The sequence below is a fragment of the Saccopteryx leptura genome, chromosome 1, assembly GCF_036850995.1.
Source record: "Saccopteryx leptura isolate mSacLep1 chromosome 1, mSacLep1_pri_phased_curated, whole genome shotgun sequence".
Taxonomy (NCBI): Eukaryota; Metazoa; Chordata; class Mammalia; order Chiroptera; family Emballonuridae; genus Saccopteryx; species Saccopteryx leptura.
Window position 1 is genome coordinate 308,223,852 of NC_089503.1, and position 25,476 is coordinate 308,249,327.

At 38.1% G+C, this 25,476-nt stretch overlaps 1 protein-coding gene across 18 annotated transcripts in view; it reads right to left on the bottom strand.

Annotated features, from left to right (window-relative positions):
* The window catches only part of RBFOX2 (RNA binding fox-1 homolog 2), a 314,189-nt gene that overhangs the window by 22,025 nt on the left and 266,688 nt on the right, over positions 1-25,476 (bottom strand). For 7 of the 18 annotated variants that reach the window (XM_066358272.1, XM_066358279.1, XM_066358273.1 and 4 more), the window contains 6 exons: positions 23,115-23,261; positions 19,241-19,294; positions 8,945-9,037; positions 6,099-6,159; positions 962-1,015; positions 744-838 (listed from right to left, as the gene is read on the bottom strand). In XM_066358272.1, the coding sequence (XP_066214369.1) occupies positions 744-838; positions 962-1,015; positions 6,099-6,159; positions 8,945-9,037; positions 19,241-19,294; positions 23,115-23,261 (504 nt within the window). The remainder of the gene's footprint in view (positions 1-743; positions 839-961; positions 1,016-6,098; positions 6,160-8,944; positions 9,038-19,240; positions 19,295-23,114; positions 23,262-25,476) is intronic. The other 11 variants (XM_066358275.1, XM_066358280.1, XM_066358276.1 and 8 more) reach the window with 7 other exon arrangements.

Below are 25,476 nucleotides of genomic sequence, written 5' to 3' on the forward strand. Positions count from 1 at the left end.
CTACTGCCACAGTCAGAGATGAGACTTAATTTCTCTGGGCAGCTTAAACATTGTTTCTAAACATTATGATGTGCACATAAAATTATTCATCATAGAAGTATTCTTTTGTGTTTTTACAAGATGTAAAACTCCAAGGCACACAACAGTCTTTAGACATTTCATCTCATTCGTCAACTTTTTTCCTTTATCTAAAATGTTTTAAGCCAGAAATGTAAGATAAGAGGGGAACTACCTCTCCACTGCGGCCCTATATCCTCTAAAGAGGCAGATCTTGTCTAAGGGTCTGTTTTAAGTGTGCTAGCCTCTGGAAGGCATGTGAAGACACTGATTCCACTGAACTCGGTTTAATTATACCTCTTGCTAAAGCAAAATGGCTCAGGTCAAAGTAACTTTAGGGATATTAACAGAATAGAGAATAATCAGTAATACTGGAGGTACTTGAAGTGATTCTCTACCAGAAGGCCCAAAGCTGACTTGTGTGCATAATATATTCCACAAATACTTCTTTTTGTTTTATCATCAAGTACAGACTAAAATGTTCTTTACCGACCCTCATGTGCCCCTGCCTTTTCCAACTATTTACGTTTTGTGGCAATCTTCCTCTTTGCTCAGAAAGATTCAAGCATAGGCTAAGCAGGACAGAGCAGCAGGGCATTATGGCATTATGACAGTATTCCCTCTCCCAGGAATGCCTCCTTTAGTCAAAACAGTCAAAACCCATGCCAGGTCAATATAGGCTACTTACTGATTAAAGGAATGTAAGTGTTAATACCCCCTCTTCCTGACAGGGGCACTGCTGCATCATTGCCTAGGGACACATCTGCTTGAAAGCTGGATGCTGATTGCATTTAAGAGAAATTAAAAAAAAATGCAAAAAGATTACAAAGAAATAGTAAATTGCAAAACAACAGCTGTTGTTACAGTTAAAGAGCACACATGGAAAAGGCAACTTAAATACTACCTGCATATAACTCGGGGCCATATACAGCTCCAACTACTGGGCTTAATTTCCAACCTGAAAAGGAAGAGAGGGCAGTGAGCACTTAAGACAACATAAGGAATCAGGAAAAGCAGTGATGCGCAAGCTGGGTTCACACCTCTTTGGGTTTATTTTTGTCTATTCCCAACTTTTCTTTAAAAGCTAGTTGACGTTTATATGAGAGGGTGATGCCATTTACAGACCTGAATGTCTTTAAGCAGGACGAGCACAGTGAAGGGATAATGAGAGATTGGGGGGAGAAGTACAAGTGAGGAGAGAGAAAAGTTGGGAGGAAGAAAGGAAAATGGAAAGTGAATGACAGAAGGAAAAAGAAAAATAAATCTTGGCATTCTGTACAGTCTCAACTGCCTAATACCTTGCCCTTTGTTTAGAAAAAGGAAAAAGGCAGAATACAGTGCGTGTCATTCTATACCACACTGTGATATATTTCCATATCTATCTTAACACTGTTTACAACTCTAGTTGTTTTATAAAGGTAAATTTGAATTCAGTCCTTTGACTGAATTAAAATCTGACCTGAATCTTTGAACTGCACGTTTGATTGAAACCTCCTTTCACTGGGATTTACCACTGGGATTTCACTGAGGTAACCAAGTCAACAAGGAGAAACACACAATAAAATTCAAGCTACATTCCCAACCTCAATGCATATCTTCTGAGATTTTAATTTGTAATGAACACATATAAGTTAAACTTTTTAGCTAAAGGATACTAGACTGCTGTTGAACATTATATTAGTGTAAATATTTATAAATTTTAAGTATTTCCAAACATCAGGTTTGGTGTCAATTGTATTTCTTCATTCCCGTTTTATATTGATAGGACTATGGCAAGTATTAAAAACAAAAACAAACAAACAAAAAAACGTCCTACTGCCTACTGTTACTGTTAAAGATTAGAATTACATATAAACACTTCAATCAGTAAATATTTATTGAATGTTATACATACATAAGCAAACATGCCCTATTACGTTTCTGAAAAACCAGCTCTTTGGTTTACTTCTTATATACTATTTATTTGCTAAAGGCCTAACATGTGCCGCTGCTGCTCAATAAAATTAAAAAATGGAAAGAAGAAACAGTCTATTATCAGATTTAAATGGCTCTATTATTCCAGAGAAAACTCATTCATTCTGAATCAATCCAATCTCCATTCATTATTTTCTGTGCTCACAGATATGCCTCTTCAGGGTTCTACATAAAAATTGGGCCAAGTCTGGGTTCAAATCCTACTGCAATGTTTTGCAATTTCAGACGAATAAAGTGAAACTAAAATGTTAAGAATTCATCACAGGGCACCTAACACACTCATGTCAGAACCCTTAACACTGCAGATGTAGATTTCTAAAATGTGGATCCATTAGGCCCTGACCATTAGGCTGGGTTGGTACAGTGGTCAGCAAACTCATTAGTCAGCAGAGCCAAATATCAACAGTACAATGATTGAAATATCTTTTGAGAGCCAAATTTTTTAAACTTAAACTATATAGGTAGGTACATTTCTTATTGAGATAGCGCCCGCACGTGGTATTTTGTGGAAGAGCCACACTCAAGAGGCCAAAGAGCTGCATGTGGCTCGCGAGCCACGGTTTGCCGACCACTGGTTAGAGTGTCGCCCCGAAATGCCAAGGTTGCAGGTTCAATATCCAGCCAGCCAGGGCACATACAAGAAGCAACCAATGAATGTACAACTAAGTGGAACAACAAATCAACGTTTCTCTGTTTTCCTCTTACTCTTTCTCTCCCTTTCTCCTTCTCTCTAAAATCAATCAATAAAAAAAATGTGGCTCCATTAGACTTAAATAATGATTCAAAAGTGACCCTTCCTCTTTCCTACCAATGGCACTATTATTTAAGAACTTCTTTTAAATGCATATAATGGATGCACGTTGTAATATCCTGAATGTTTAGTTTTGTACAATTTACAATTTACAAAGTATTTTCACAGATGTTTATGTCATTTTGACCTTCACAAAACCCAAGATAGGTATTAACCTCTGGAACAATAAGTATTCTCTTTTTCGGGGCCTCGTTTCCTAAATAATAATAATAAGCTAGGAGAATTGGATTTTGATGATTTTTTTTTTAATTAAGTGAGAGGCAGGGAGGAGACAGACTCCAGCATGTTCTCCAACTGGGATCTACCCAGCAAGCCCCTACCAGGCAATGATATGCCTGGCTGGGCTGCCGCTGTTGCTTAGCAACTGAGCTATATTTAGGGCCTGAAGCCAAGGCCATGGATCCATTCTCAGCACCTGGGCCAATTTTGCTTGAACCACTCAAGCCATGCTGTGGGAGGAGATGAGAGAGAAAGAGAAAGAAGTGAAACAGGAGATGTGGAGAAGCAGATGAGTGCTTCTCCTGTGTGCCCTCATTGGAATAGAACCCAGGACTTCCACACATCGGGCAGAGGCTGTACCGCTAAGCCAACCAGCCAGGGCCTTGATGACTTCTTATTTTTTGTTTTGGGTTTTTTTTTTCCAGTGAGAGGAGAGGAGGCAGAGACAGAATCCCATATTCACCCTGACTGGGATCCACTCAGCAAGCCCACTAAGGGGCGATGCTCTGCCCATCTGGAGTGTTGCTCTGTTGCTAAGCAACTGAGCTCTTCTTAGCAATTGAGATGGAGGCTATGGAGCCATCTTTAGTGCCCGGGACCAGTTTGCTCCAATTGAGCCCTGACTGCAGGTGGGAAAGAGAAAGAGAGAGAGAGAGAGAAAGAGAGAGAGAGAGAGAGAGAGAGAGAAAAAGAAAGAAAGAAAGAAAAAGAAAGAAAGAAAGAAAGAAATAAGCGCAAGGGGGAGGGGTGGAGAAGCAGATGAGAGCTTCTCCTATGTGCCCTGACTGGGAATTGAACCTAGGACATTCACACGCTGGACCGACACTCGACCACTGAGCCAACTGGCCAGGGCCTTGATGACTTATAAAGAGCTTCCTGATGCTAAAATTCTGAGACTGCCACCTGACCAGGTGGTGGTGCAGTGGAAACAACACTGACCTGGGATGCTGAGGATACAGATTTGAAACCCTAAGGTTGCCAGCTTAAATGCAGGATAATGGACATGACTCATGGTTGCTGTCTTAAGCAAGACGTCACTGGCTCAGCTGGAGCTCCCCCACTCCCCACCTTCAAAGCATGTATGAGAAGCAATCAATAAACAACTGTAAGTGTTACAATTATGAGTTGATGCTTCTCATCTCTCTCCCTTCCTGTCTATCTGTCTGTCTCTTTCTCTCTTGCTTAAAAAAAAATGTGATTGCCAATTTATAGAGATTAAAACAGAATCAGATAGGTTAGGAAACAGGCTTACTGTCATAGACTAAAATGAAGAAATGAAGAGTCAAATCTAGAAGTAGAATTTCTGTCTTCTGAATTCCAGTACTTTCTCTGACACACCACTCTCCCTGCGTCTATGGGAAATCTGACATATTTTGCCTTGCCCTCCTTTTTTTGTTTTTTTTGGTCTACATTGGGTTCTTATCAAAATTGCAGACACTTCCATTTCTGTGATAGCAGTGAAAAGAAGAAAACAAGAGGTAAAGTGGGAGGTGGTGGTATCACATGATACACACAACTGATAAAATAAAAAGGGAAAATGCAAATTATGCTGATTTGTATCATCTACTTGAAAGTCGGGTTAAATATATTTATTAAAGACTTCATGGGAGCCCTGGCCAGCTGGCTCAGTGGTACAGCATTGGCCTGGTGTGTGGAAGTCCCAGGTTCGATTCAAGGCCAGGGCACATAGGAGAAGCGCCTATCTGCTTCTCCACCCTTCTTCCTCTTGTTTCTCTCTCTCTCTCTCTTTTCCCCTCCCACAGTCAAGGCTCCAGTGGAGCAAAGTTGGCCCGGATGCTGAGGATGGCTCCATGGCCTCTGCCTCAGGTGCTAGAATGGCTCCGGATGCAATGGAGCAACGTCCCAGATGGGCAGAGCATCTGGGAGGCATGCCAGGTGTATCTCAGTTGGGCGCATGTGGGAGTCTGTCTCCCCGCTTCTCACTTCAGGAAAAAAAAAATACTTCATGGGATACACACAATACTACTATACTTCTATTTGACTTAGACATTACTAGCATATCCTGTCACTCTAGCAGTTAGGGTCAATGTTTTACAAAGCACTAAAAAGGAAGAAATTCCCCTTTTATTCTAGATAAATATTGCAGAACTCTAAAATATACAATTAGGGAATGTGTTGCACAGACCAAAGCAGAGCTGGAGGCCTCAGGACACAACCCTTTTAGTTTCCCCAGGATGTTCCTATAGAACCTAACTTGCAAAACCACTGTTGTACAACAGATAAAATTATAACCCATTTCATTTAGAGAACATGAGTCTAGATTAAATATCACAACTGATGTATAAAATTTTCTGTGACTATTAAGAGGGAGAGAGAGAGAAAGAGGCATCAACTCGCTGTTCCACTTAGTTGTGCCATCTAGTTGTGTACTCATTGATTGCTTCTCATACATGCCCTGATCGGGGAATAAACCCATAACTGTGTGTGGGATGATGCCTCATCCACTGAGCCCCGGACTCCCTCATCAGGGCCAATGAGAAACAATTTTAACACTTACTATATAACATTTAGTCACGGAATAGAAAATAGAAGATACACACACATTCCTCATGACTGTTACCTCTAGAAAAAAGGAGAGCAAGGGGTCAAGAATTAGTCCACTCATGCTCAGATGAATAGGAATTAGCAGTAAAAGTGAGAGTTGGTGAGCACCCAAGAATATTATGGACAAGCCTAATAATGTATTACAAAGAACCACGGCAGCTAAAAAAAAGGGGGCTCTAGTGGACCTAACTTGACTGAATACAATAGGTAACCTAAAATGCATGTTCTCAATGTGTATCAAATGAACTTTACTGAGACCGTAACACCTGAAGAACTAAAAAAATTAGCTCACCTCTAAAAAAAAAGTTCATTTCTAAAAGTAAAATACCCTCCTAGGTAAAGAAATTACTGCCATGTAAATTAAACAAACTGTCTTAAGACTGAAATCAAGAGATTCTTTGATGCTTATGAAAAACTTATATTTATACAACAATAAATGACATCATTCTGAAGATGACTTATAATGTCTTACCATTTGCATAAGGTGTGACCATCTTCTTATTGGTCATAACACGAGCTGTAGCATTATTCACCTAAAAATAGAAAGAAGGGGGGAAGCAGACCACATTAAGGAACATGAAGTTCTCATCCAATAATATAGTACTCAGTTTAAAATATAAATTTCAGAAAGCACTGATTTAAATAAATAATATAGCATATAAAATATTAATATATTGTATTTTAATTAAAGTGTTTATTAAATGAGGCTAACAAGAGTAAAATGCAGTTTCTTAGGCTCCAAATGGAAAACTAGGGCCATGTTACCACCCAGCACTCCAAAGAAAATATATATTAGCAAGTTCTTTCGAGGTCACTTAATAGAGAATCTCTGTATCATAGAAAATATGGGAAGACGGTAAATTAGAGACCATTTTCACATGAACTCTGAAGTTCATTAATAAAATAGAGGCTTGCCACATGGGTCAGGAAATAGATTTACAGGAAGATAAGAAAATAAATCTGTGGATTTCAACGATTTTAATGGTCAGCATTTTTGGTATGTTTGCGTAAGATTTTACTGTTCAGAATTAGTCAACAAATACAGGAACTTAGATTTCCATGTTGATAGATTTCGGAACTATTGTTAGTTTTCTAGACTTATGTGGTCTACCTATTTATGAATAAAGTTTTCCGAAGGCCTTTAAATTAGGCATTTAAAAGAAATGAGAAAAATTAAGGTGCTATTCCTTTCGTTTTTTGGTATTCTCCACCTTCACTACAGAAGGGCATAAAGTATGCTCAGCACCAGGTGAGCAGGTATTACAAAGACAGTGCCAATGAAGAGAAGACCAAAGAAGCTACAGTTCGGGTACCACCGCCCAGTGGCAGAACCAGCCTCAGAGCTCTGACAAGGAGGGGAAACCTCACCAAAGAACTTGACTATATACCGTGTTGTTACATCATAAAACAGACCAGTTTTGAAAAATAATACCAAACATACAAAATATAAATGTCTTATTTGGCCTCTGGGGGTTTACATTATGTTAAATTTGTACAGTTACAGAAGGACCATTTTTAGATAGAATTGGAACTAAAAAATATCTTAGTATGTCTTTTAGGATTTTTATAGTGGTAATATTCCTATGTGAGGAAAAGAGCTTGAAACTCCATTTACTCTAGTTTGACCCACCAAATAATACAAACATTTCACATTTAAAAAGAATGGGGTACAACAATGATGAGACTGAGAGCATGCTGTTAAAACACACACACACACAAATAAAAGAAAGGAAAAACAATCACTTCTGGAAAGACAGGAGGAAGTGAAGAGCAAGGCTCTCAAGACAGGAATTAGAGTGGGGCAGGAGCTTACACTAGCTGCTACAGCAGAATGCACCCAAGCGAGTAAAAGAAAAATGGCCAGAACCAATCAGGGACCACCAGTCAGCAAGAGACCAACAGCTGCATAGAACAGACAGAAAGGGTGGGCAGGGAAAAGGGGAAAGGACAGGAACAGAATGTGGGTAATGAGAACAAAAAGGCAGGGAACAGAGAAGGTTGGGGAGGGGGGTCACGGGCAGGAAGGAGAGCCATCAAGGGCAAAGAAAGAACAGTCACAGCTCGAAACAAAGGTTTGGGAAAGAGGAAAAGTAGGAAAGGAAGTAGAGGCAGGAAGTGCATTAATAAAACCAGCCAAATTGGAGTTCAGTAACTCTGAGTAAGATGTGCAAGGGAAAAAGTCACCATGATGTCAGTATCAAACAGCTCAGACTGCTACAAAACAATGTACATCCAAAGTCCAGGCGGCATTACTCAACAGCATTGAAAATAAAAGAGGGAAAGGGAAAGGAAGAGGAGCAACAAGTCAAATCACATTTTGTTGTGTTAATGTGAGATGGCAGATGGACTTTTTCTTTCTTATTTTGTTTTGTAATTACATTTTATAAAGCTTCTTCTCTAGTGCTTCATGGTTTCACTTACCGCCAACGGGCACCATCGCCAGCATTGTGTATAGTTACCATGGAAAGAGTGAGTCAAGTGAAGGGCCCTAAATGCTAAACCATTGAAAAGGGAGAGGGGAAAAAGCAAAATATGCAGACATCTTACTCAAAATGGTGGCTTTTATATTTCATACTTTTCAAAATTGGGAAAGGGGGAAGGGGCCAGTTAACCTTCATTGCATTATGAAGAAGGCCTAAGTGAACACCAGGGGGCTGACAAAATCACAGCGCTTGTTAGCACATTCACCAGCAATCAGACCCTCTGGGGATTCTATCCATTAACTGCTGAAATTCTTGATATTAAATATATTTGAAAACCACATGAGTGTTGGATTATTTCTTCCCTCCCCACAGCCTCTATGATCTACTAGTCCTTGCTTATCACACCCACATGGAGGCGAACTGGCCTCCAAAGAGAGGGAAGGCATTGGCCGGCCCCTTGATTTATTACAGGACACAATGTTATATTGGATAGTTACATACATTTTAAAGTTAGTTTTATTTTGGCCTGATCACAGGAATTTGGAGTCTCGCAAACTGAAGCAAAGGAAAAAAATCAAGAGAGCGGAAGGATGAACACTTTGGAGGGAAAAAGTAAATGAAACACACACACACACACACACACACACACACACGCACACACGCACACAAGTAAACCAAAATTAAAACCCCCAAACAACAAAAGAAGGTGGGGGAGGAGGACAGAAGTGTTACTTTTATACATTTTAGTGCAAGAAAGTGAAGGACAGAGGTACAAACACACATACACGTGTGCACACACAAACAAGACAGGGTTCCAAATGTGAAATAAGTGAGGCAATACACAAAAAGAGAAACAAAAATATAAACCAGAAATTGAATTATTGAAGACATGCACCTCGATTTTACGGCCCTCTACCACGGTGCCGTGTAATTTCTCCCTGGCCCTGTCTGCATCAGCACTATTCTCGAAAGTTACGAACCCGAATCCCTGCATGCAGCGGGAGAAGGGGGGAAAACATGCACATCGTTATATTGAAATACTGATCTCTTGGTAAATAGAGAAAAAAATATCACAGTATGAAACTGACATCAGCAACAACTCAGCAATATGCTCCCGAAGTCACATTTGTGGACCATGCATATTTTGTAAAGGGAAATTAAATCCAATGAAAGAATAAAAGAACAGAAGTAGTAGTAATAATAATAATAATAATAATAATATAATTAACAATAACAATAATAAAATAAAACATAAAGCATGTGAGGCCAGACCAAAATTCAGGTATAGAGTTACTCGGGTCAAATTATTCAACCAAGAATCTCAGTATTAAAAAATTTTTTTTTCTGAGTATTATTTTTTAAATGGCCTACCTTTCTCAATTCATGCTGTTAATGCACATGGTCCCTTATGTAATACTAAAAAATATACTTAATTTAATTGATTATTCCCTAGTAACTTCTACATGAAACCTGATATTTAAGCATAATCATTATATAATGAGATTTTTAGGAGGTCTAATCAATTTTTTTAATTTTTTTTTATTTTATTTATTTATTTTTTAATTCATTTTTAGAGAGGAGAGAGAGAGGGCGAGAGAGAGAGAAGAGAGAGACAGAGAGAGAGAAGGGGGGAGGAGCTGGAAGCATCAATTCCCATATGTGCCTTGACCAGGCAAGCCCAGGGTTTGAACCGGCGACCTCAGCATTTCCAGGTCGACGCTTTATCCACTGCGCCACCACAGGTCAGGCAGGTCTAATCATTTTAACCTCACTTTGCCTCTTGCTTATCTCACCATTAATTCTTTTGAAAACCGGAAAGTGTAAGACACAAACTTGATGTATGCTCCTGAAGGTGTTAGGTGTGGGAAAGAAAAGCACTCAGGTTCGCCTAAGCAAATGAAACTACCTCTAAGCAGAACTCAGTGCCAATTTTAAACCAACAGACAGAGTGAAAATACAGGGGTGAGTAAAAGTAGGTTTACAGTTGTAAGTGAAAGTTTACTCTTGTATTGTTTATTAATTACTGTATTATTTTCCAAGCAAACCACTGTAAGCTTACTTTTGCCCACCTCTGTATGTTCAGCTGAATTTCAAAAAACTGCTTATCCAAATTTGCCTGAGTTGTATATTTGTTAACGTTTACACCTGCAACTAAACGTATTAGCAATTTTCCACACACTATGGAGAAAAAGGGAGTAGGCAGAAAGCCAATAGAAATGAAATCTACATTAGTGACATCAGTTGCAGACTATTCAACAGGAAAGGAGAATCCATTAAACAGCAATATACTTGAGTTAGGATTACTTCATTTGTGCATTGTAGATACTGCAATAAAAAATATGAAGCTTTAATTCATTATGCGGACAAAACAGGAGACAAGTGGGAATTAACCCACTTTACTGTTAACATCATATTTGAAAAGAATGTATGGGTTATTATCATGCTGTTAATTTCAACATCAGCAGGATTTACTATACTGTATTCTTATACAACTATTTCATAAAGTATTATACCAGTTTCACCCCAGGTGCTTTGTCCTATCTTTCCACTCTGCAACTATAAATTTTTCTGGAGCTATTTAATTTATAGGGTGGTAAATTCTTAGGATTTTCTGGGAAAGGCCTCATTTTTTCATAGCTTCGCTGTCCCTCTAGCATTCTGAAAACATTCCACTATAGGATACCGGGGATCCTTTATGTTCACTCACATTCTGCTTTACAGCTTAATACCATGAGCACAAAACATGCTTTTAACTGGGATGGGAAACAGTGTGCATTGCTTAATAATATTCTATAAAAGTAACTCTATCATTTTGAAGAATCTAATTACTCAGCTTTCTAAAATATTACATGGTTGGGTGGAGTCCATGGAGGAGATCAATGAGTCATCTCTATCTTCAATTTGGATATCACCATCAATACCATATAGACCATGCAATGCTAAGCTGATAGAAAATTTTAAATGCATGTTGAGTGGGATAGAATATTATGAAAAACTTTAGTTAATACTTCCCTTTAAAATGTAAATGTATTGCAAATATCAATGGGAACTCATTTCGAAAATCAAATTTTGATGTCAGCATGTTATAGCCACTTTGAAAACTCAAGATATATAGGGCAAGTTACTAATTAATTACACAATTTGTTGTCTACTCTAGATCTGCTGAAGACAGAAAATTAGTTCTCCCATTCTCAAGAATCCTGCATCAAGTTATATCTTTTAAGAGAGGACACAGATAGTGATAAATTTTTATGTCACAATTTATTAGTATTATTAGCTCTAATTTAACTGACTGTCACAGCCTAATACATTTTATGCCCTGGGTTGAATTAATAAATTATTACTTGTACAGCAGATTATGTACAGACTAAAGCTAGGTTTTTAATTTAAGCATATGACTATATTTACACATATACATTCATGTTTGTCTTTTAAATACAACCATGGGGGCCCTGGCCGGTTGGCTCAGTGGTAGAGTGTTGGCCTGGCGTGCAGAAGTCCCGGGTTCAATTCCCGGCCAGGGCACACAGGAGAAGCGCCCATCTGCTTCTCCACCCCTCCCTCTCTCCTTCCTCTCTCTCTCTTCCCCTTCCGCAGCGAGGTTCCATTGGAGCAAAGATGGCCCGGGCGCTGGGGATGGCTCCTTGGCCTCTGCCCCAGGCGCTAGAGTGGCTCTGGTTGCGACAGAGCGATGCCCCGGAGGGGCAGAGTATCGCCCCCTGGTGGGCGTGCCGGGTGGATCCCGGTCGGGTGCATGCGGGAGTCTGTCTATCCCCGTTTCCAGCTTCGGAAGGCAAAGAAACTGATTCAAACTGAGGTTAAGTAATCAATCATCAACAAGGCTCAGAGTATCAACACACCTTCTTCCTTCCATGTAGCTTCTTCTGACAGCTAATGGTGAGGAAATTAGAAATTCAGCTTTGAAATCTAATTTAATTGCTAAATGCATTCTATGACCTTCCATTTTGGAATGTGCTGACAGGACACCTATGACATGGTAACTGCAGTTCCAACAGAGCACAGGGAGGTGTCACAAGCATGGACACTGCAGTCAGCAATGACCAAGTTTAACATTGAAGTCTGCTTATAAGATTTTTGTCAATAATGACTGTAATATTCTGGAACAAAATTTCACCTTCAAATGCTTTAAAATTGTTTTAAAAAGAGCAGTGTTTATACTTCAAAGGAAATGCTAATCAAGATACCAAAGACATGGAAATAAAGCCACGTTTATGGGCATCTTTACCTGGGGTAAGAAGAGGAAGGCCTGATTGATACTTTGGAGGCTGTACATAAAACAGAGGAAGAGGATTTCTTTATTTCCTATGAAGATAAATAGGCCTGTGGCAGGCAGAATAATGCCCTCCCACCCTTGTCCTAATCCCCAGAACCTATAAATATGTTACCTTACATGGCAAAAGGGATTTTGCAGATGTGATTAAATTAATGATCTTAAGACAGGGAGATAGATTATCCTGGATTATCCAGGTGAGCCGAATGTAATCACAAGGGTTCCTATCTGTGAAAGAGGGAAACAGGAGAGTCAGGATCAGAGTGTAGCAGCCTGAGAAAGACTGGACTAGCAACTGTTGGCTTAACATATCTGAAAAGGGGTTATAGGCCAAGAAATGTGGGCCGCCTCAGAAGCTGAAAAAGGCAAGGAAGTTGATTATCCCTTAAAATTACTGGAAGAAATATGGCCTCTAACACTTTGATTTTATCCTAGTGAGACCCATTTTGGACTTTTTTGTCCTCCAGAACTGTGTGGTATTGAGCCACAAAATTAGTGGTAAACTGATCAGAAGCAATAGGAAGTCAATGCATACCTCACAGAATTAAAGTCTGATTAGGAAGGTGAGAAGCATAACCAGCACTTTTTTTACAGTATTGGTATTAAAATACTTTTCTCTCATATTGAAACTTCAAACAGGTAATTTTCCATTGACTCAATTTAATGCTAACTTATCTATCATATTTACAATTTAATTTCAAGATTATTAATTCAAGTAAAGCCAGCATATTTGTTTTAATGTACAACGTTCTTTAATGACAATTTTTGAAAATGTGCCAGGAATTGAGCTAAGGATATTCACAGATCATTCAGGCTTACAAAGTTACTAATAGGAAAATACGCCTACATGAAATTATGTGTTTTCTTAAAAATCTAATTCACATTAAGTTTGGCCATTCACATCTCTTTCCTTGAAAAATAAATTAATAAAATTGTCTAATCCTAACACATTTTCCTTAGATGAGCTTCAAAATAAACATTTAATGTATCAAACAGGGAAACAAAATAATCAGTTTGAATAACTTCAAACTAAAATTTAATCTCAAACTTTTTTAAACATTTCATTTATTTTAGAGAGACAGGGAGAAAGAGAGAGAGAGAGAGAGAGAGAGAGAGAGACATCGATTTGTTGTTCAACTTATTCATGCATTCATTGGTTGCTTCTTGTATATGCCTTGATCAGGGATAGAACCTTCAACCTTGGTGTATCAGGACAATACTCTAACCATGAGCTACCCAACCAGGCTCATCTCAAACTTTTAACAAGAGTAAATAAATATATAAGGTATGTAAGAAGGTAAAAAACTGAAAAAAGTAAACTTTTAATTTAAAAATGATGTTGATGTCTATCAATACCAGCACTATCAGATAGAAACAGAACACGATCCATATAACCTAAAATTTTCTACTAGCCACATTAAAAAAGTAAAACTAGGTAAAATTAATTTTAATAATATAGTTTATTTAATTCAATAACATGTAACATTATAATTTCAAATTGGCATCAATATAAAAACATTAGTAAGATGTTTGACATTCTTTTCTTTAAAATTTATGAGCATTTTACACTTAGAGCTCATCTCAATTTAGACTTGCCTCATTTCCAAGGTTTAATATGGCCACTGCACTGGACAATGCAGGTCTACATGCTTCATACTCTTACCCAAGGTTCTCAGTTCCCAAAGTGTAACACTGGTGATTGGCAGCTATCTTAGCTGTCTTTTGGAAACCAAGGAATGGTGTATTTTTCAGTTGTGACTAAAGCTTCTTCCGAGTGTGACAAAAATTTTATCACCTGACTTGACATCATCAAGGGCATATAGGAGCCGAATAACTGTCACCTTTTTAGTCTGGCCTCAGACTGCAATAAATAACAAGCAGTAGGATAAGCATTGTAAAAGTATTTTTTATTTGTATAATCTTTGAATTTTTCCATCTCAGAAGAATGAGAAAGAAAATTTACCATGTAACTTTTTAGGGAGAAATCAAAAGCAGACGGTTCTCCTGGGTATGGCCAGAACACAGAAATTAAAAAATAAATAAAAGAAAAATAAAACTAAAACTCATAAAATGGTAACAAAAGAAAATAAACTAAGCCCTTTGGAAATACATGCATTGTTAATTCACTTTTAAGTACAGTATAATGAAAAATATTTCACCTCAGCATTACTTATCAAATTTTACTGGAAAACATAAAAGCCGACTTCGTGCTGTTTCAAAGACCATATTTTAAAAGAAATAAATAATTCCCCTTTTCATGAAAACAAAAGGCAGGAAAACAGGTGAGAAATTAAAGCACATTACTTGTGTCTAAAGAATGGAAACGGAGGTTTTATCTTCCCCAACTCTAGCCTAAATTTAAGCCTAATCCAAATCCAAATCCCCCTCATTCCAGAAATCCACCTGAGACAATAACATCAACTAAAAATCTGCTAGACATCTCAGTAATTGTTGCTGTGCTCTATTCTCTAGTCCTTTAGTCAACTTATTATTGGCACCGTCTGAAGAAAAACTACACATTCAGTATTTATAATATTGATACATAGCTATCCTTCCAGGTAACAACTATACCAAAAGTATGTTGAAAAAACTTTATAAAAAATGTAAGTATTAGAATCCACATATTTCTTTATTTAATAAGCTTAATAATTATCACAATTTGTTATGGGGCTGGATGACAATGAACAGGATGGTGGAAAATCTAAATTTCATAATGGGATAAACTTAGAAAAGCAACAAGTTCTCATGACACTAAAAGTGCCTAGCAGAGAATGCAAGGTCCAGAGTACTAGGGTTGACTGGGTGACCCTTCTTTAGAGTTCTGTTTAAGATTCTAGGTGAGACTAAAGACTGGAAGCAAATACATGATAATATTCTCTCTCTCTTTTTTTTTTTTTTTGTATTTTTCCAAAGTGAGAAGCTGGGGGAGTGTGGCGCAGACAGACAGACTCCCGCATGCACCCCAGCGGGATCCAACAGGTATGCCCACCAGGGGGCAATGCTCAGTCCCTCTGGGGCATTGCTCCACTGTCATCTGAGCCATTCTAGCACTTGAGGCGGAGGCCATGGAGCCGGGACCGGGGCCAACTTTGCTCCAATGGAGCCTTGACTGCAGGAGAGGACGAGAGAGAGAGAGAGAGAGAGAGAGACAGAGAGAGAGAGAGAGAGAGAGAGAGAGAGAAAGGAGAGGGGGAAGGGTGGAGTGGAGAAGCAGATGGGCGCTTCTCCTGTGTGCTCTGGCCGGGAATCGAACCCAGGGCTTCCACACACCAGTCTGACACTCTACCACAGAGCCAATCAGCCAGGGTGGATAATATTCTCTTTAATGAGCTAGGTGTTCTTTTTTTTTTTTACTTCTCATTGAACATCAAGTTTTCCTTTTATAATCATTTTTAAAAGGGTGCTTTTAAAAGTTGTTACTCAAAGGATCTATAAGGAGAGTGGTAATATAACTTACTGTTCAAACTGGAACTTCAAGGAAAAAAGGGACATTGGTAATAATTATGCTAAGACAACAGGTATAAATTGGGACTATCCTAGATAAACCAGGACATATGGCCCCTTTACGTAGATCTACTTGTTTCTATTAATACTTTGTCATGACTAGTGAAATCTGGAGAATCAAAAATCTGCATGATCCTTTTCTAGATTCTGTTTGAGTGCATTAGTTAATTTTTGGGCAGGGATATCATTTTTCATCCTATATCCTAACTGAACATTTTCAAAAAGATAGTTTATTTTTGTTTCAGTAATCACAGAAAATTAAGTACAGCTGATTTTTATGTTTATATAAAGGAGTAGGGAGTAAAAAGATTTTTTTTAATGGCATGAAATAATTTAAATATATAGTGTTCATGTGTATGCATGTAAATGATACATATTCATTCCATAATTTAAGTAAACCAAATGTAGAGTATTAAGGTCAAAGGAGAAAAAAGGAAAACAGTAACAAAGAAATAATTTCTTCCTGGAGAATAGGAATTCCTCTTTGCAGGCAAGGTACAAAGGCAGAATATTGGCAGGCAGGGGAGGAATGGGCACCCCAGAGTAAGTGTGTCCACTTAAAATTTTCAGAGGAGTCTTACAAAAATAAGACATGCTAATGAGTTGCTTTTTGTTTTGCAGCCATTTGGTTAAATACTGCTTTACATGTAAGCATCATTTATCTCAGAATTAATTCGTGACTAGTTTTTCCATTGCTGCTTCAAAAAAATTCAATAAAGCTATTTATTTTTTTGTACAGAAAAGCACTCTTAAAACAACAACTCTTTTTTTGTGTGTGGCAGAGACAGAGAGAGTCAGAGGAACAGATAGGGAGAGAGATGAGAAACATCAATTCTTTGTTGTGGCTCCTTAGTTGTTCATTGATTGATTTCTCATATGTGCCTTGACCAGGGGGCTACGGCAGACCGAGTGATCCCTTGCTCGAGCCAGTGACCTTGGGCTCAAGCTGGTGAGCCTTGCTCCAACCAGATGAGCCTGTGCTCAAGCTGGCGACCTCGGGGTCTCAAACCTGGGTCCTCCACATCCCAGTCCGACGCTCTATCCACTGCACCACCGCCTGGTCAGGCAAAAACAACAACTCTTAACTAAACAATAGGACCACATAAATTTCCTTTTCTCCAGTTCCCCTCAGGACAGGTTGTAATTGTATAGTAAGCCCCAAACATTATTAGATATGAGAAACTAATCATCTACAAAAAGAAAAATACTGGTTAATTTATCTTAGGTGGATTTCAGAAGAGGTATCTAAGGTTTGACTTCAAAACAAATCTCTATTAATGAGCCTCAAAACAGTTGCAGAGGAACCCGTTCCAGCAAACAACTTTAGATAACGGTTAAGAAGGGTGAAGACAGGTTTTGTATCAGTTCTTGAAGGCAGATTTAAGACAATCCTGAATTCTGTGCTTTTTAAAAACATTGACCAATTAGAGTACTAGGCTGTCTACTTTCAGCAGCCCAAAGGGAAAGGGGCAGTGAGGACACAGCATTAGCTGGGAGGAGCAGCATAGGCTTTTATAGTCCCCTAAGAGAAAAGGAAGGCTGTGCCATTTAAAATGAAAATTACAAGGGAGAAGCCACTGAATTGGGTAAATTTAAAAATCCTTGAAGTCAATGAAAGAAGCCTTAAGAAAGATCAATTTCCTTTGCTTCAAAGAATTCAATCAAATTATTTTCTTAGTAGGAGCAAGTCCTCAATGCCAGATGAAATTATACTGGGCTTTCAGTTCTTAGTCTTGTGAAGGATACTTCTAGTGCACACTTAACCAAAAACATTTAAACTGCTACTTTAGGTAAACAGTGTAGTCAATAATCTTTACTATTTATTTTATATTCATGTGCTTCTCATCTCTAAACCATTGTCAGTTTTTCACCTTGTATCAAAAAAGGTCACAAAAAATAAAAGCAAACTATACGACAAAGAAATCAGAAATCCATTGTGAGGAAATTACAAGCATAAAACAAGTTTTACTGGTTCTAGTTTGAATCAATCCCACTTTAACAATACTTACCAAGTGAATGCTGGAGAAAGTTCTGTATAGGCATAATAATCTTTTTTGTTTTAATTGAAAACTGGAAACTTAGAATATAATTACCTCTTTAATATTAACAAATAATTATTATGGTCAGAATAAACACTTTTAGTGCTGATGCATTCTACAAAGGAAGGGAATAATGATCAGGAGCATTAGACAGTACATACATTTGTATTAGAACAGGTGGGGGCAGCAGATACGTGTTATTAATTCCCAAAGGATGATGACTTGGAATAAGAAATTGGAGAGAGATAAATACTAAGTTAAACAAAACAAATACTGTAAATGAGTTTTCTCAAATTACATTCTTAGAGATTTAAACATAGCCAGGCAGGGGCTATTGTCAAAGTTCAGTAGAGCTAACTAAATGAAAATTTAAAAAACTGACCTTACCCAGAAATGCAAGTAGAACTGAATATAGCAAGGTAAAGACTGATACAGCTTGGCCACAGCTGATTGTGTCTGTGGGGTGTATTCGATTTGTTGAGGAAAAAGTTGTTGAGAAAAAAGAAGACTTCCAAATAAAACTTTCTGAAATTCAGTTCATGAAATCTTTTTCTCATGATGCCATTGTAAGACTTTATCATTCACTCATTCCTAAAATGCATCGCTGCTTATTTTGTTGTTTAAAATTCTAAATTTTACAGATTGAGAAGTTAATAGAAAATCATATATTAAGGGAAAATAAGTTTTAATTAAAAATGTCAGTTCTTGCATGGAACACATATCAAATTGCACACTGTTGTTACTTCTTTCGTTTTGATGTAAAAACACTCACTGTACTTGTCACTAAAGTGACTACATTCTGTAGCTTGCCTAGCTGGGTTATCTCAAAGGGGGAAACCAGTTCCTAGTGAATTCCTGAGTCCCTATACTCTCTGTTATTGAAGCCTTGTCAAAAAAGAGAGAGAGCAAGTCAACTGAACAACTGAAACAGTCAATTTGTTCTAGGTTTGTCATTTTAAAGTTCGATTTTTAAAAGCTGAATTGTCCTGAGAAAATTCAGAATAGAATTCTCATAGAATTTCACTTTCTTCAGTCTCCTCTTCTTTCCTTTAATATAAGAAGCTTAGGGCAAATTGAAGTCTGATGAAGAACTGGTGTCTCCTATGTCCTGTCTTCCTCCCTGCCACTCTCCCCTCAAACTTCTCTTGCTTCTAAATCATCGCTCTTCCAATTTAAGTATTAAGATAAAGTTTGGCCATGTGGCAGCTTATTTTTAAAGATCATCTAATCCAAGCTAGATAGCTAGGGGTACTTTGCGCAGGCTTGAAAAACAGCCTAATTTCTCTAATTACTTACTATTTAGAATAAAACAGAACCAAAAGAAAACAAGCAAACTTAATGCTAAAATGGAACTTACCTTAGAGCCACGTTCATTAAAGATTATTTCTACATCTAGGATTTTGCCAAATTGCTGCAGAGACAAAAATAAAAAAATTTGTTTATGACCAGCTTTTTATCCACATACTTCACTTTCTTCTGAAAAACAAACATACAAAAACCCCCCACAAATCAGTTTTATTTCCTTTTAAACTATCTACTCAACATCCATGTTTCTATTTGTTGGTAGGTTCTGATACCAGTTTCTAATTTTCCTCATCACTTAGCTGATAATTTCTCCTTTTCCACTCCTTCTTCAATTCACTTACTCGGGTATTACCCACCTCTGTATGGTAGAAGCTGTTTTCAGAACATATTCAAAGAGTTACCTTATCACATGCTTCTTCACATGAGCAAGAACTAGGGATTTTCCCTACTACATCTCTAATTTTTTAAATGTCTCAATTTTTTCCCCTTTTTTTTAAGTGAGAGGAGGGGAGATAGACAAATTCATGCATGCACCCCAACTAGGATCCATCTGGCAACCCTCTCTGGGCCGATGTTTGAGTACTGAACTATTTTTCACGCCTGAGGCTGACACACTTATACCAAATGATATAGCCGCAGCGCCCATGGCCATGCTAGAACCAATAGAGCCACTAGCTATAGGAGGGGGGAGAGGGAGGGGAGAGAGAAGCAGATGGTCACTTCCCCTGTGTGCCCTGACTGGGGATCAAACCTGAGATGTTGATAGGCCGGGCTGACAGCCTGTCCACTGTACCAACTGGCCAGGGCCAAAAGTCTCACTTTTAAGAGTTAAGACCTGCCTGACCAGGTGGTGGCGCAGTGGATAGAGCGTCGGACTGGGATGCGGAAGACCCAGGTTCAAGACCCCGAGCTTACCAGCTTGAGCGCGGGCTCATCTGGTTTGAGCAAAAGCCCACCAGCTTGAACCCAAGGTCGCTGGCTCCAGCAAGGGGTTACTCAGTCTGCTGAAGGCCCGCAGTCAAGGCACATATGAGAAAGCAATCAATGAACAACTAAGGTGTTGCAACGCGCAATGAAAAACTAATGATTGATGCTTCTCATCTCTCTCTGTTCCTGTCTGTCTGTCCCTGTCTATCCCTCTCTCTGACTCACTCTCTGTCTCTGTAAAAAATAAGTAAATAAATAAAATTAAAAAAAAAAAAAAAGAATTAAGACCTAATGGTAGAGTGTCGGCCTGGCGTGCAGGAGTCCTGGGTTCGATTCCCGGACAGGGCACACAGGAGAAGCGCCCATATGCTTCTCCACCCCTCCTCCTCTCCTTCCTCTCTGTTTCTCTCTTCCCCTCCCGCAGCCAAGGCTCCACTGGAGCAAAGTTGGCCTGGGCGCTGAGGATGGCTCTATGGCCTCTGCCTCAGGCGCTAGAATGGCTCTGGTTGCAACAGAGCATCGCCCCTGGTGGGCATGCCAGGTAGATCCCGGTCGGGCGCATGCGGGAATCTGTCTGACTGCCTCCCCATTTCCAACTTCAAAAAAATACAAAAGAATTAAGTAGAAAGATTTGAAGGTTATTTTGCTTCCCCTTATTTCTTTAATTTATGGAAGTAAATCATGTTCACTGTAAAATTATAATATAGAAAAATAAAAAGGAAAAGGGGAAGCAGAAAGTGAGTATCACCTGCAACCCCACTCTAGTTCTGGTATACAGCCTTCCTGGCTCTTCCTTAGGCTTGTAGCGTTAAGGAAATACTGCCACATATTACTTTTATTTTATTTTATTTTAACTTAAGATACTATGAACAGCTTTCCAAGTCAGTAAATATTTATATATGTTATTACTACAGGATACATGTTATTTTCCAGTATATTTAAACATTCATGGACATTATATTCGAGCCTATTTACCACTGTAATTTTTCTATAATAGACATCATCAAGAATATTTTAAATAGTAACTTTGTTTCGTAATTAAATATTTTAACATTTGGAAAATCAAACAAAGCTAAACCACAAAGCCTAAAAAACTCTATTGTTAGGTAGCTAATAGCTGACTAGAAGGGCATACACAAAACAGTAATTATTTTGAGAAGATGGATATAGAGTAACAAAACTGCTGCCTAATCAATACTTGGATAAACTGCATTGAAGGGATGTCCAGTAATTTTCCAGACATTCTTTTAGCTCACACTTCTGAGTTCTGAACTCTGAATACTGAACTAATATATGCAACTATCTATTTCACTTGGATTTCAAATCAGACTTTAAGAAATCCATAAAAATTAGAAATGAAAAGAGCCAAACAGAAATCATGCTTCTTCTTTTATCACTTAATAAAACATTAGAAAAACCAAGGAAAGAGGAACATGTTATTTTAGGTAGAAGGGCATTTTCTTTTTTCCCCATACCTATTCTATAAAACGAAGATTTGTATGGTGCTTTAGAGTTTGTTTTCTATTCCATTTTTTAATGCATCCCTATAGCATCCTTCTAGAGTAAGGACTGCTTTCCTTTTATGGTTAAAAAAATGAGGCTAAAGGAAGCTATTTGTCAAGTTTACAGAGCTAATAGAATGAGCAAGAAATTCCTGCTCTTTCCCAATGCAACATCCTTCTAAGTAATAGGTACTGAGCAGGCGGAAGAAGACAGAGCAAACAGGTACCCCTTGCACGGAAATTTAATTTTTTTGCACTTAGTACCTTATGGAAAGGGTATAATACATTTCAAGAAGTCACTGGTAAGTGGCCTAAGCCGATCTTCAATGGACCACACACTTCTGATATGAAAATGCACTCCATTTCACAGAGCTCCAGATTAAGAATCCTTATTATCTCTGATAATTCAGTAGGAAACCTAGTAATATATACTCCCAGCAAGTTTCTTCTTAAATGCAACCTGTATTCTTCTTCTTCTTCTTTTTTTAAAAAAATATTTATTGTCTTGATTTTAGAGAGGGAGAGAGAGACAGGAACATCTATCTGCTCCTGTATGCGCCCTGACCGGGGACCAAATTAGCAACCTCTGTGCTTGCGATGATGCTCTAACCAACCGAGCTATCCAGCCAGGGGTAACCTATATTCTTTATGCTGCCCTTTATATCTGCTGCTGCTCCTTTTCGGAGACCAGCTGGCTACCATTTTCTGTGTAAAAGCTTGCTTCAAGTTCTTAAAAAACGTCATTAAATCTCAACCCTGGCCTTGCTTTCGGTGTGCAACATATGTCTAGGTAATCGGCTCTATGTAACAGAACTCTGCTCCAGGGTCTTGACACTATGAAGTGGCCAACCAAGACTTAAGAAAGGGGATTTGCTTTTCTGAAAAAAACCAGGTTGTCATACTAACAAAATTGTTAAAAACCCAATTATCTCTTAGTCCTAATTCAAGTTAAGAGTTTGCTCAAATTAAAACTGGAAACACATAAGCCCAGAAAAAGATTCTCAGCACCCATTCACTTTCCAGGAACTTAAACCTTCGCCCTTACCCTGTTTTCATGACAGTGATTTCAGAAAGAATTAAACAGCTGGAAGAACACAGCAGAGGTAGCAAATTAACCCCCTATACCTGATTTTAGATATTGCTCGTAACTGTTGAATTAAAAGCAAAGAAGTAAAAAAACACAGGTACTACCTATTTTTACAGATATTATTTCATTTAATTCGTAACACTCTGAAAAGGTAGGGGTTACTATCTTATCTTAACACTGAAAGTCTCATGTCCCAAGCAAATGATTACCTTATTTATGTAGGAATTTGTAAGGCTGATGTCTAGTAATCAGGTGATAGGGAAAGTTTCTGATAAAAACACTGATTTACCCCAGAGTCTTTGTCAATCTATTCATAGTTTTATTCTAAAATACTAATGACTATAATAACACACCTGGTAGATTAAGTTATATTTTAATTGTAAACCCATAAAAGGATTTCAGAGACTTACCCCAAACATCTGCCGGAGGTCAGGGTCTCGGAAGCGGAAAGGAATATTAGAAACATGCAGCCGTTTAGGGGTAGATTTACTCTCTGAATTTTCACTACTTTGTGTCTGTGACTGCTGGCCGTCTGTCTGTGCACCCCCTTCTGTCTGCTAAGCAAAGAAATAAACAGTTAACAAAAAATAATTACAATTACTTCAAAAGAATCATGTAAAATATAGTCCTCCCATACCCCAATTGCTTTCAAACTGTCTTTAAGCAAAAATTATAGTTGTCCCTTCTATGAGTAAAAAAACAAACAAACAAGCAAACAAAGATGTTATCTATGCTCAAAACGCTATAGTTTACAAACAAAATTTAGGTATTTTGGACAATGTACATATATTAGTAAAATGGGAGAAACAGAAACACAAAGAGACTTGCCCAAGATCACATGGAGATATACATTAGGATAACTGAAGATATAAAAAAACAGTATCATCATTCTTAGATGCTTAGCAGAGTTTTATCTTTGCGATCTTTCTGTTTTGAAAATAGAAAGTCTGTCGTATTAGTTGTGAAAATCAATGCATTTTTGGTCTATCATTTCAGAAAATAAGGGAATATTTTTGTATTTTATTCTATTAGTTCTCGAGTTTATAACTTCTGGCTTACCAAAGTATTGTATTATTTATGAAAAGGATACACTTGGTGCCAATGGCCACTTTACTTAAAACTGAAGAAGCTTCTTACTCTGAAAGCAATCTGTTCTTTACCTAATTCATACAATCCCAGCTAACCTTAGCACAGAAGCCAACCTTCCACAGCCCAGGGCAAAGCTGCATTGAGAAAATCTGTCTGGAAAGGCTTTGAGGCAGCCTGACTAATCTACTACACACTTATAAATGACAGATTTGTATATAGCTATAGTAAGTGTGTGAGGGTGCAATATTTTTTTTCAGCGGGAGAGACACAGACAGACTGGGAGAGAGATAAGCATCAACTTGTAGTTGTGACACTTTCAGTTGTTACTGATTGCTTCTCTTATGTGCCTGGGGGGGGGGGGGCTCCAGCAGAGTCAGTGACCCTGGGTTCAAGACAGCGACCTGGACCTCAAGCCAGTGACCTTGCACCTCAAGCCAGCAACCGTGGGATCATGTCTATGAGCCTGCACTCAAGCTGGCAACCTTGGGGTTTTGAACCTGGGACCTCAGCATCCCAGGTCATGCTCTATCTACTGTGCCACCACCAGTCAGGCAAGGGTGCATTTTTAATCATGAATCTCCTCTGCAGCATCCCAGGCTTGCATTCATCTAAGTGTTTTCCCCAATAAAATCCTTAAAAAGGTTGCTATGTTGAGAAAAACTTTTGACAAATATCTAATAGGTGTGGTATATACTCTAAGCATTCAAAAAACATTTGTTCTGAGGTATTCATCTGGCAATTTCAGAACCTTATGTTTCTACTATTCACTATGATGTGCATGCCAAACCGGATGGCTTGCTGAGCTAATTAAAACTAACATACTTTTAAAACAGGAGTGGAACCTGCTGTTCTTATTATCTCAGTAGGATTAGAACCGAGTCCCTAAGATTCTTCTGGGTAACACAGAGCAAATCTCCTCCCTTTGACCTAATGTTCAACTAAAAGAAACTGTGAATCAGACATACTTTTGGCTTAGAGATATTAGCAACCATCACAAAATGAAGTTTGAGACTTTAAAATATAAAGGATAATCAGGACTAAACTCCAAATGAATACCAGCTTTTCAAGTGTCAATCTGAGTGATGGTAGCTTTTATCTCATTCCATTCAGGCCTTGCAGATGGCTTAAATGTGCAATGATTCATGTGATATAAAAATAGCAGAAAAGAGCCATGAAGCAATGTTCTGCGAAAGTGTAAGGTTTGCAATCACCAATCTGGGCACAATGCAGACTAAACAAAACATATTCCAGCCAAAGAAGAAACTCACTAAGTTACTAAAAAAACAGCATCATGGACACTGAAGCAATAAGCATGAGTGTTCATTACAATGAGTGCATATCAAGCACCTTCAAACTTGCCTCTTCCATCTCACAACTGGATCACATAAAAAACTCTCCTCAATGAAATTTTAAAAGCACCAGCCAGCTCAAGTCTGCAGATGTCAATGTAGCACTTCAGCAAAGTTAAAAAGACTGATTCCAGCTTCAAACCAGTTTTATATATAATTTATATATGGGTGGACAAAGGCAGAGTTATAGTTGTTTGTATGGAAAATAAAGCAATAATGAATAAATAATAATTTTTTTCACAAATTCATAACTGTAAACCTACATTTGCCCAACCCTGTATGCAGTCCCTGTAATCTGTAATACTGAATGTGACATGACAGGGTAAATGAAAAC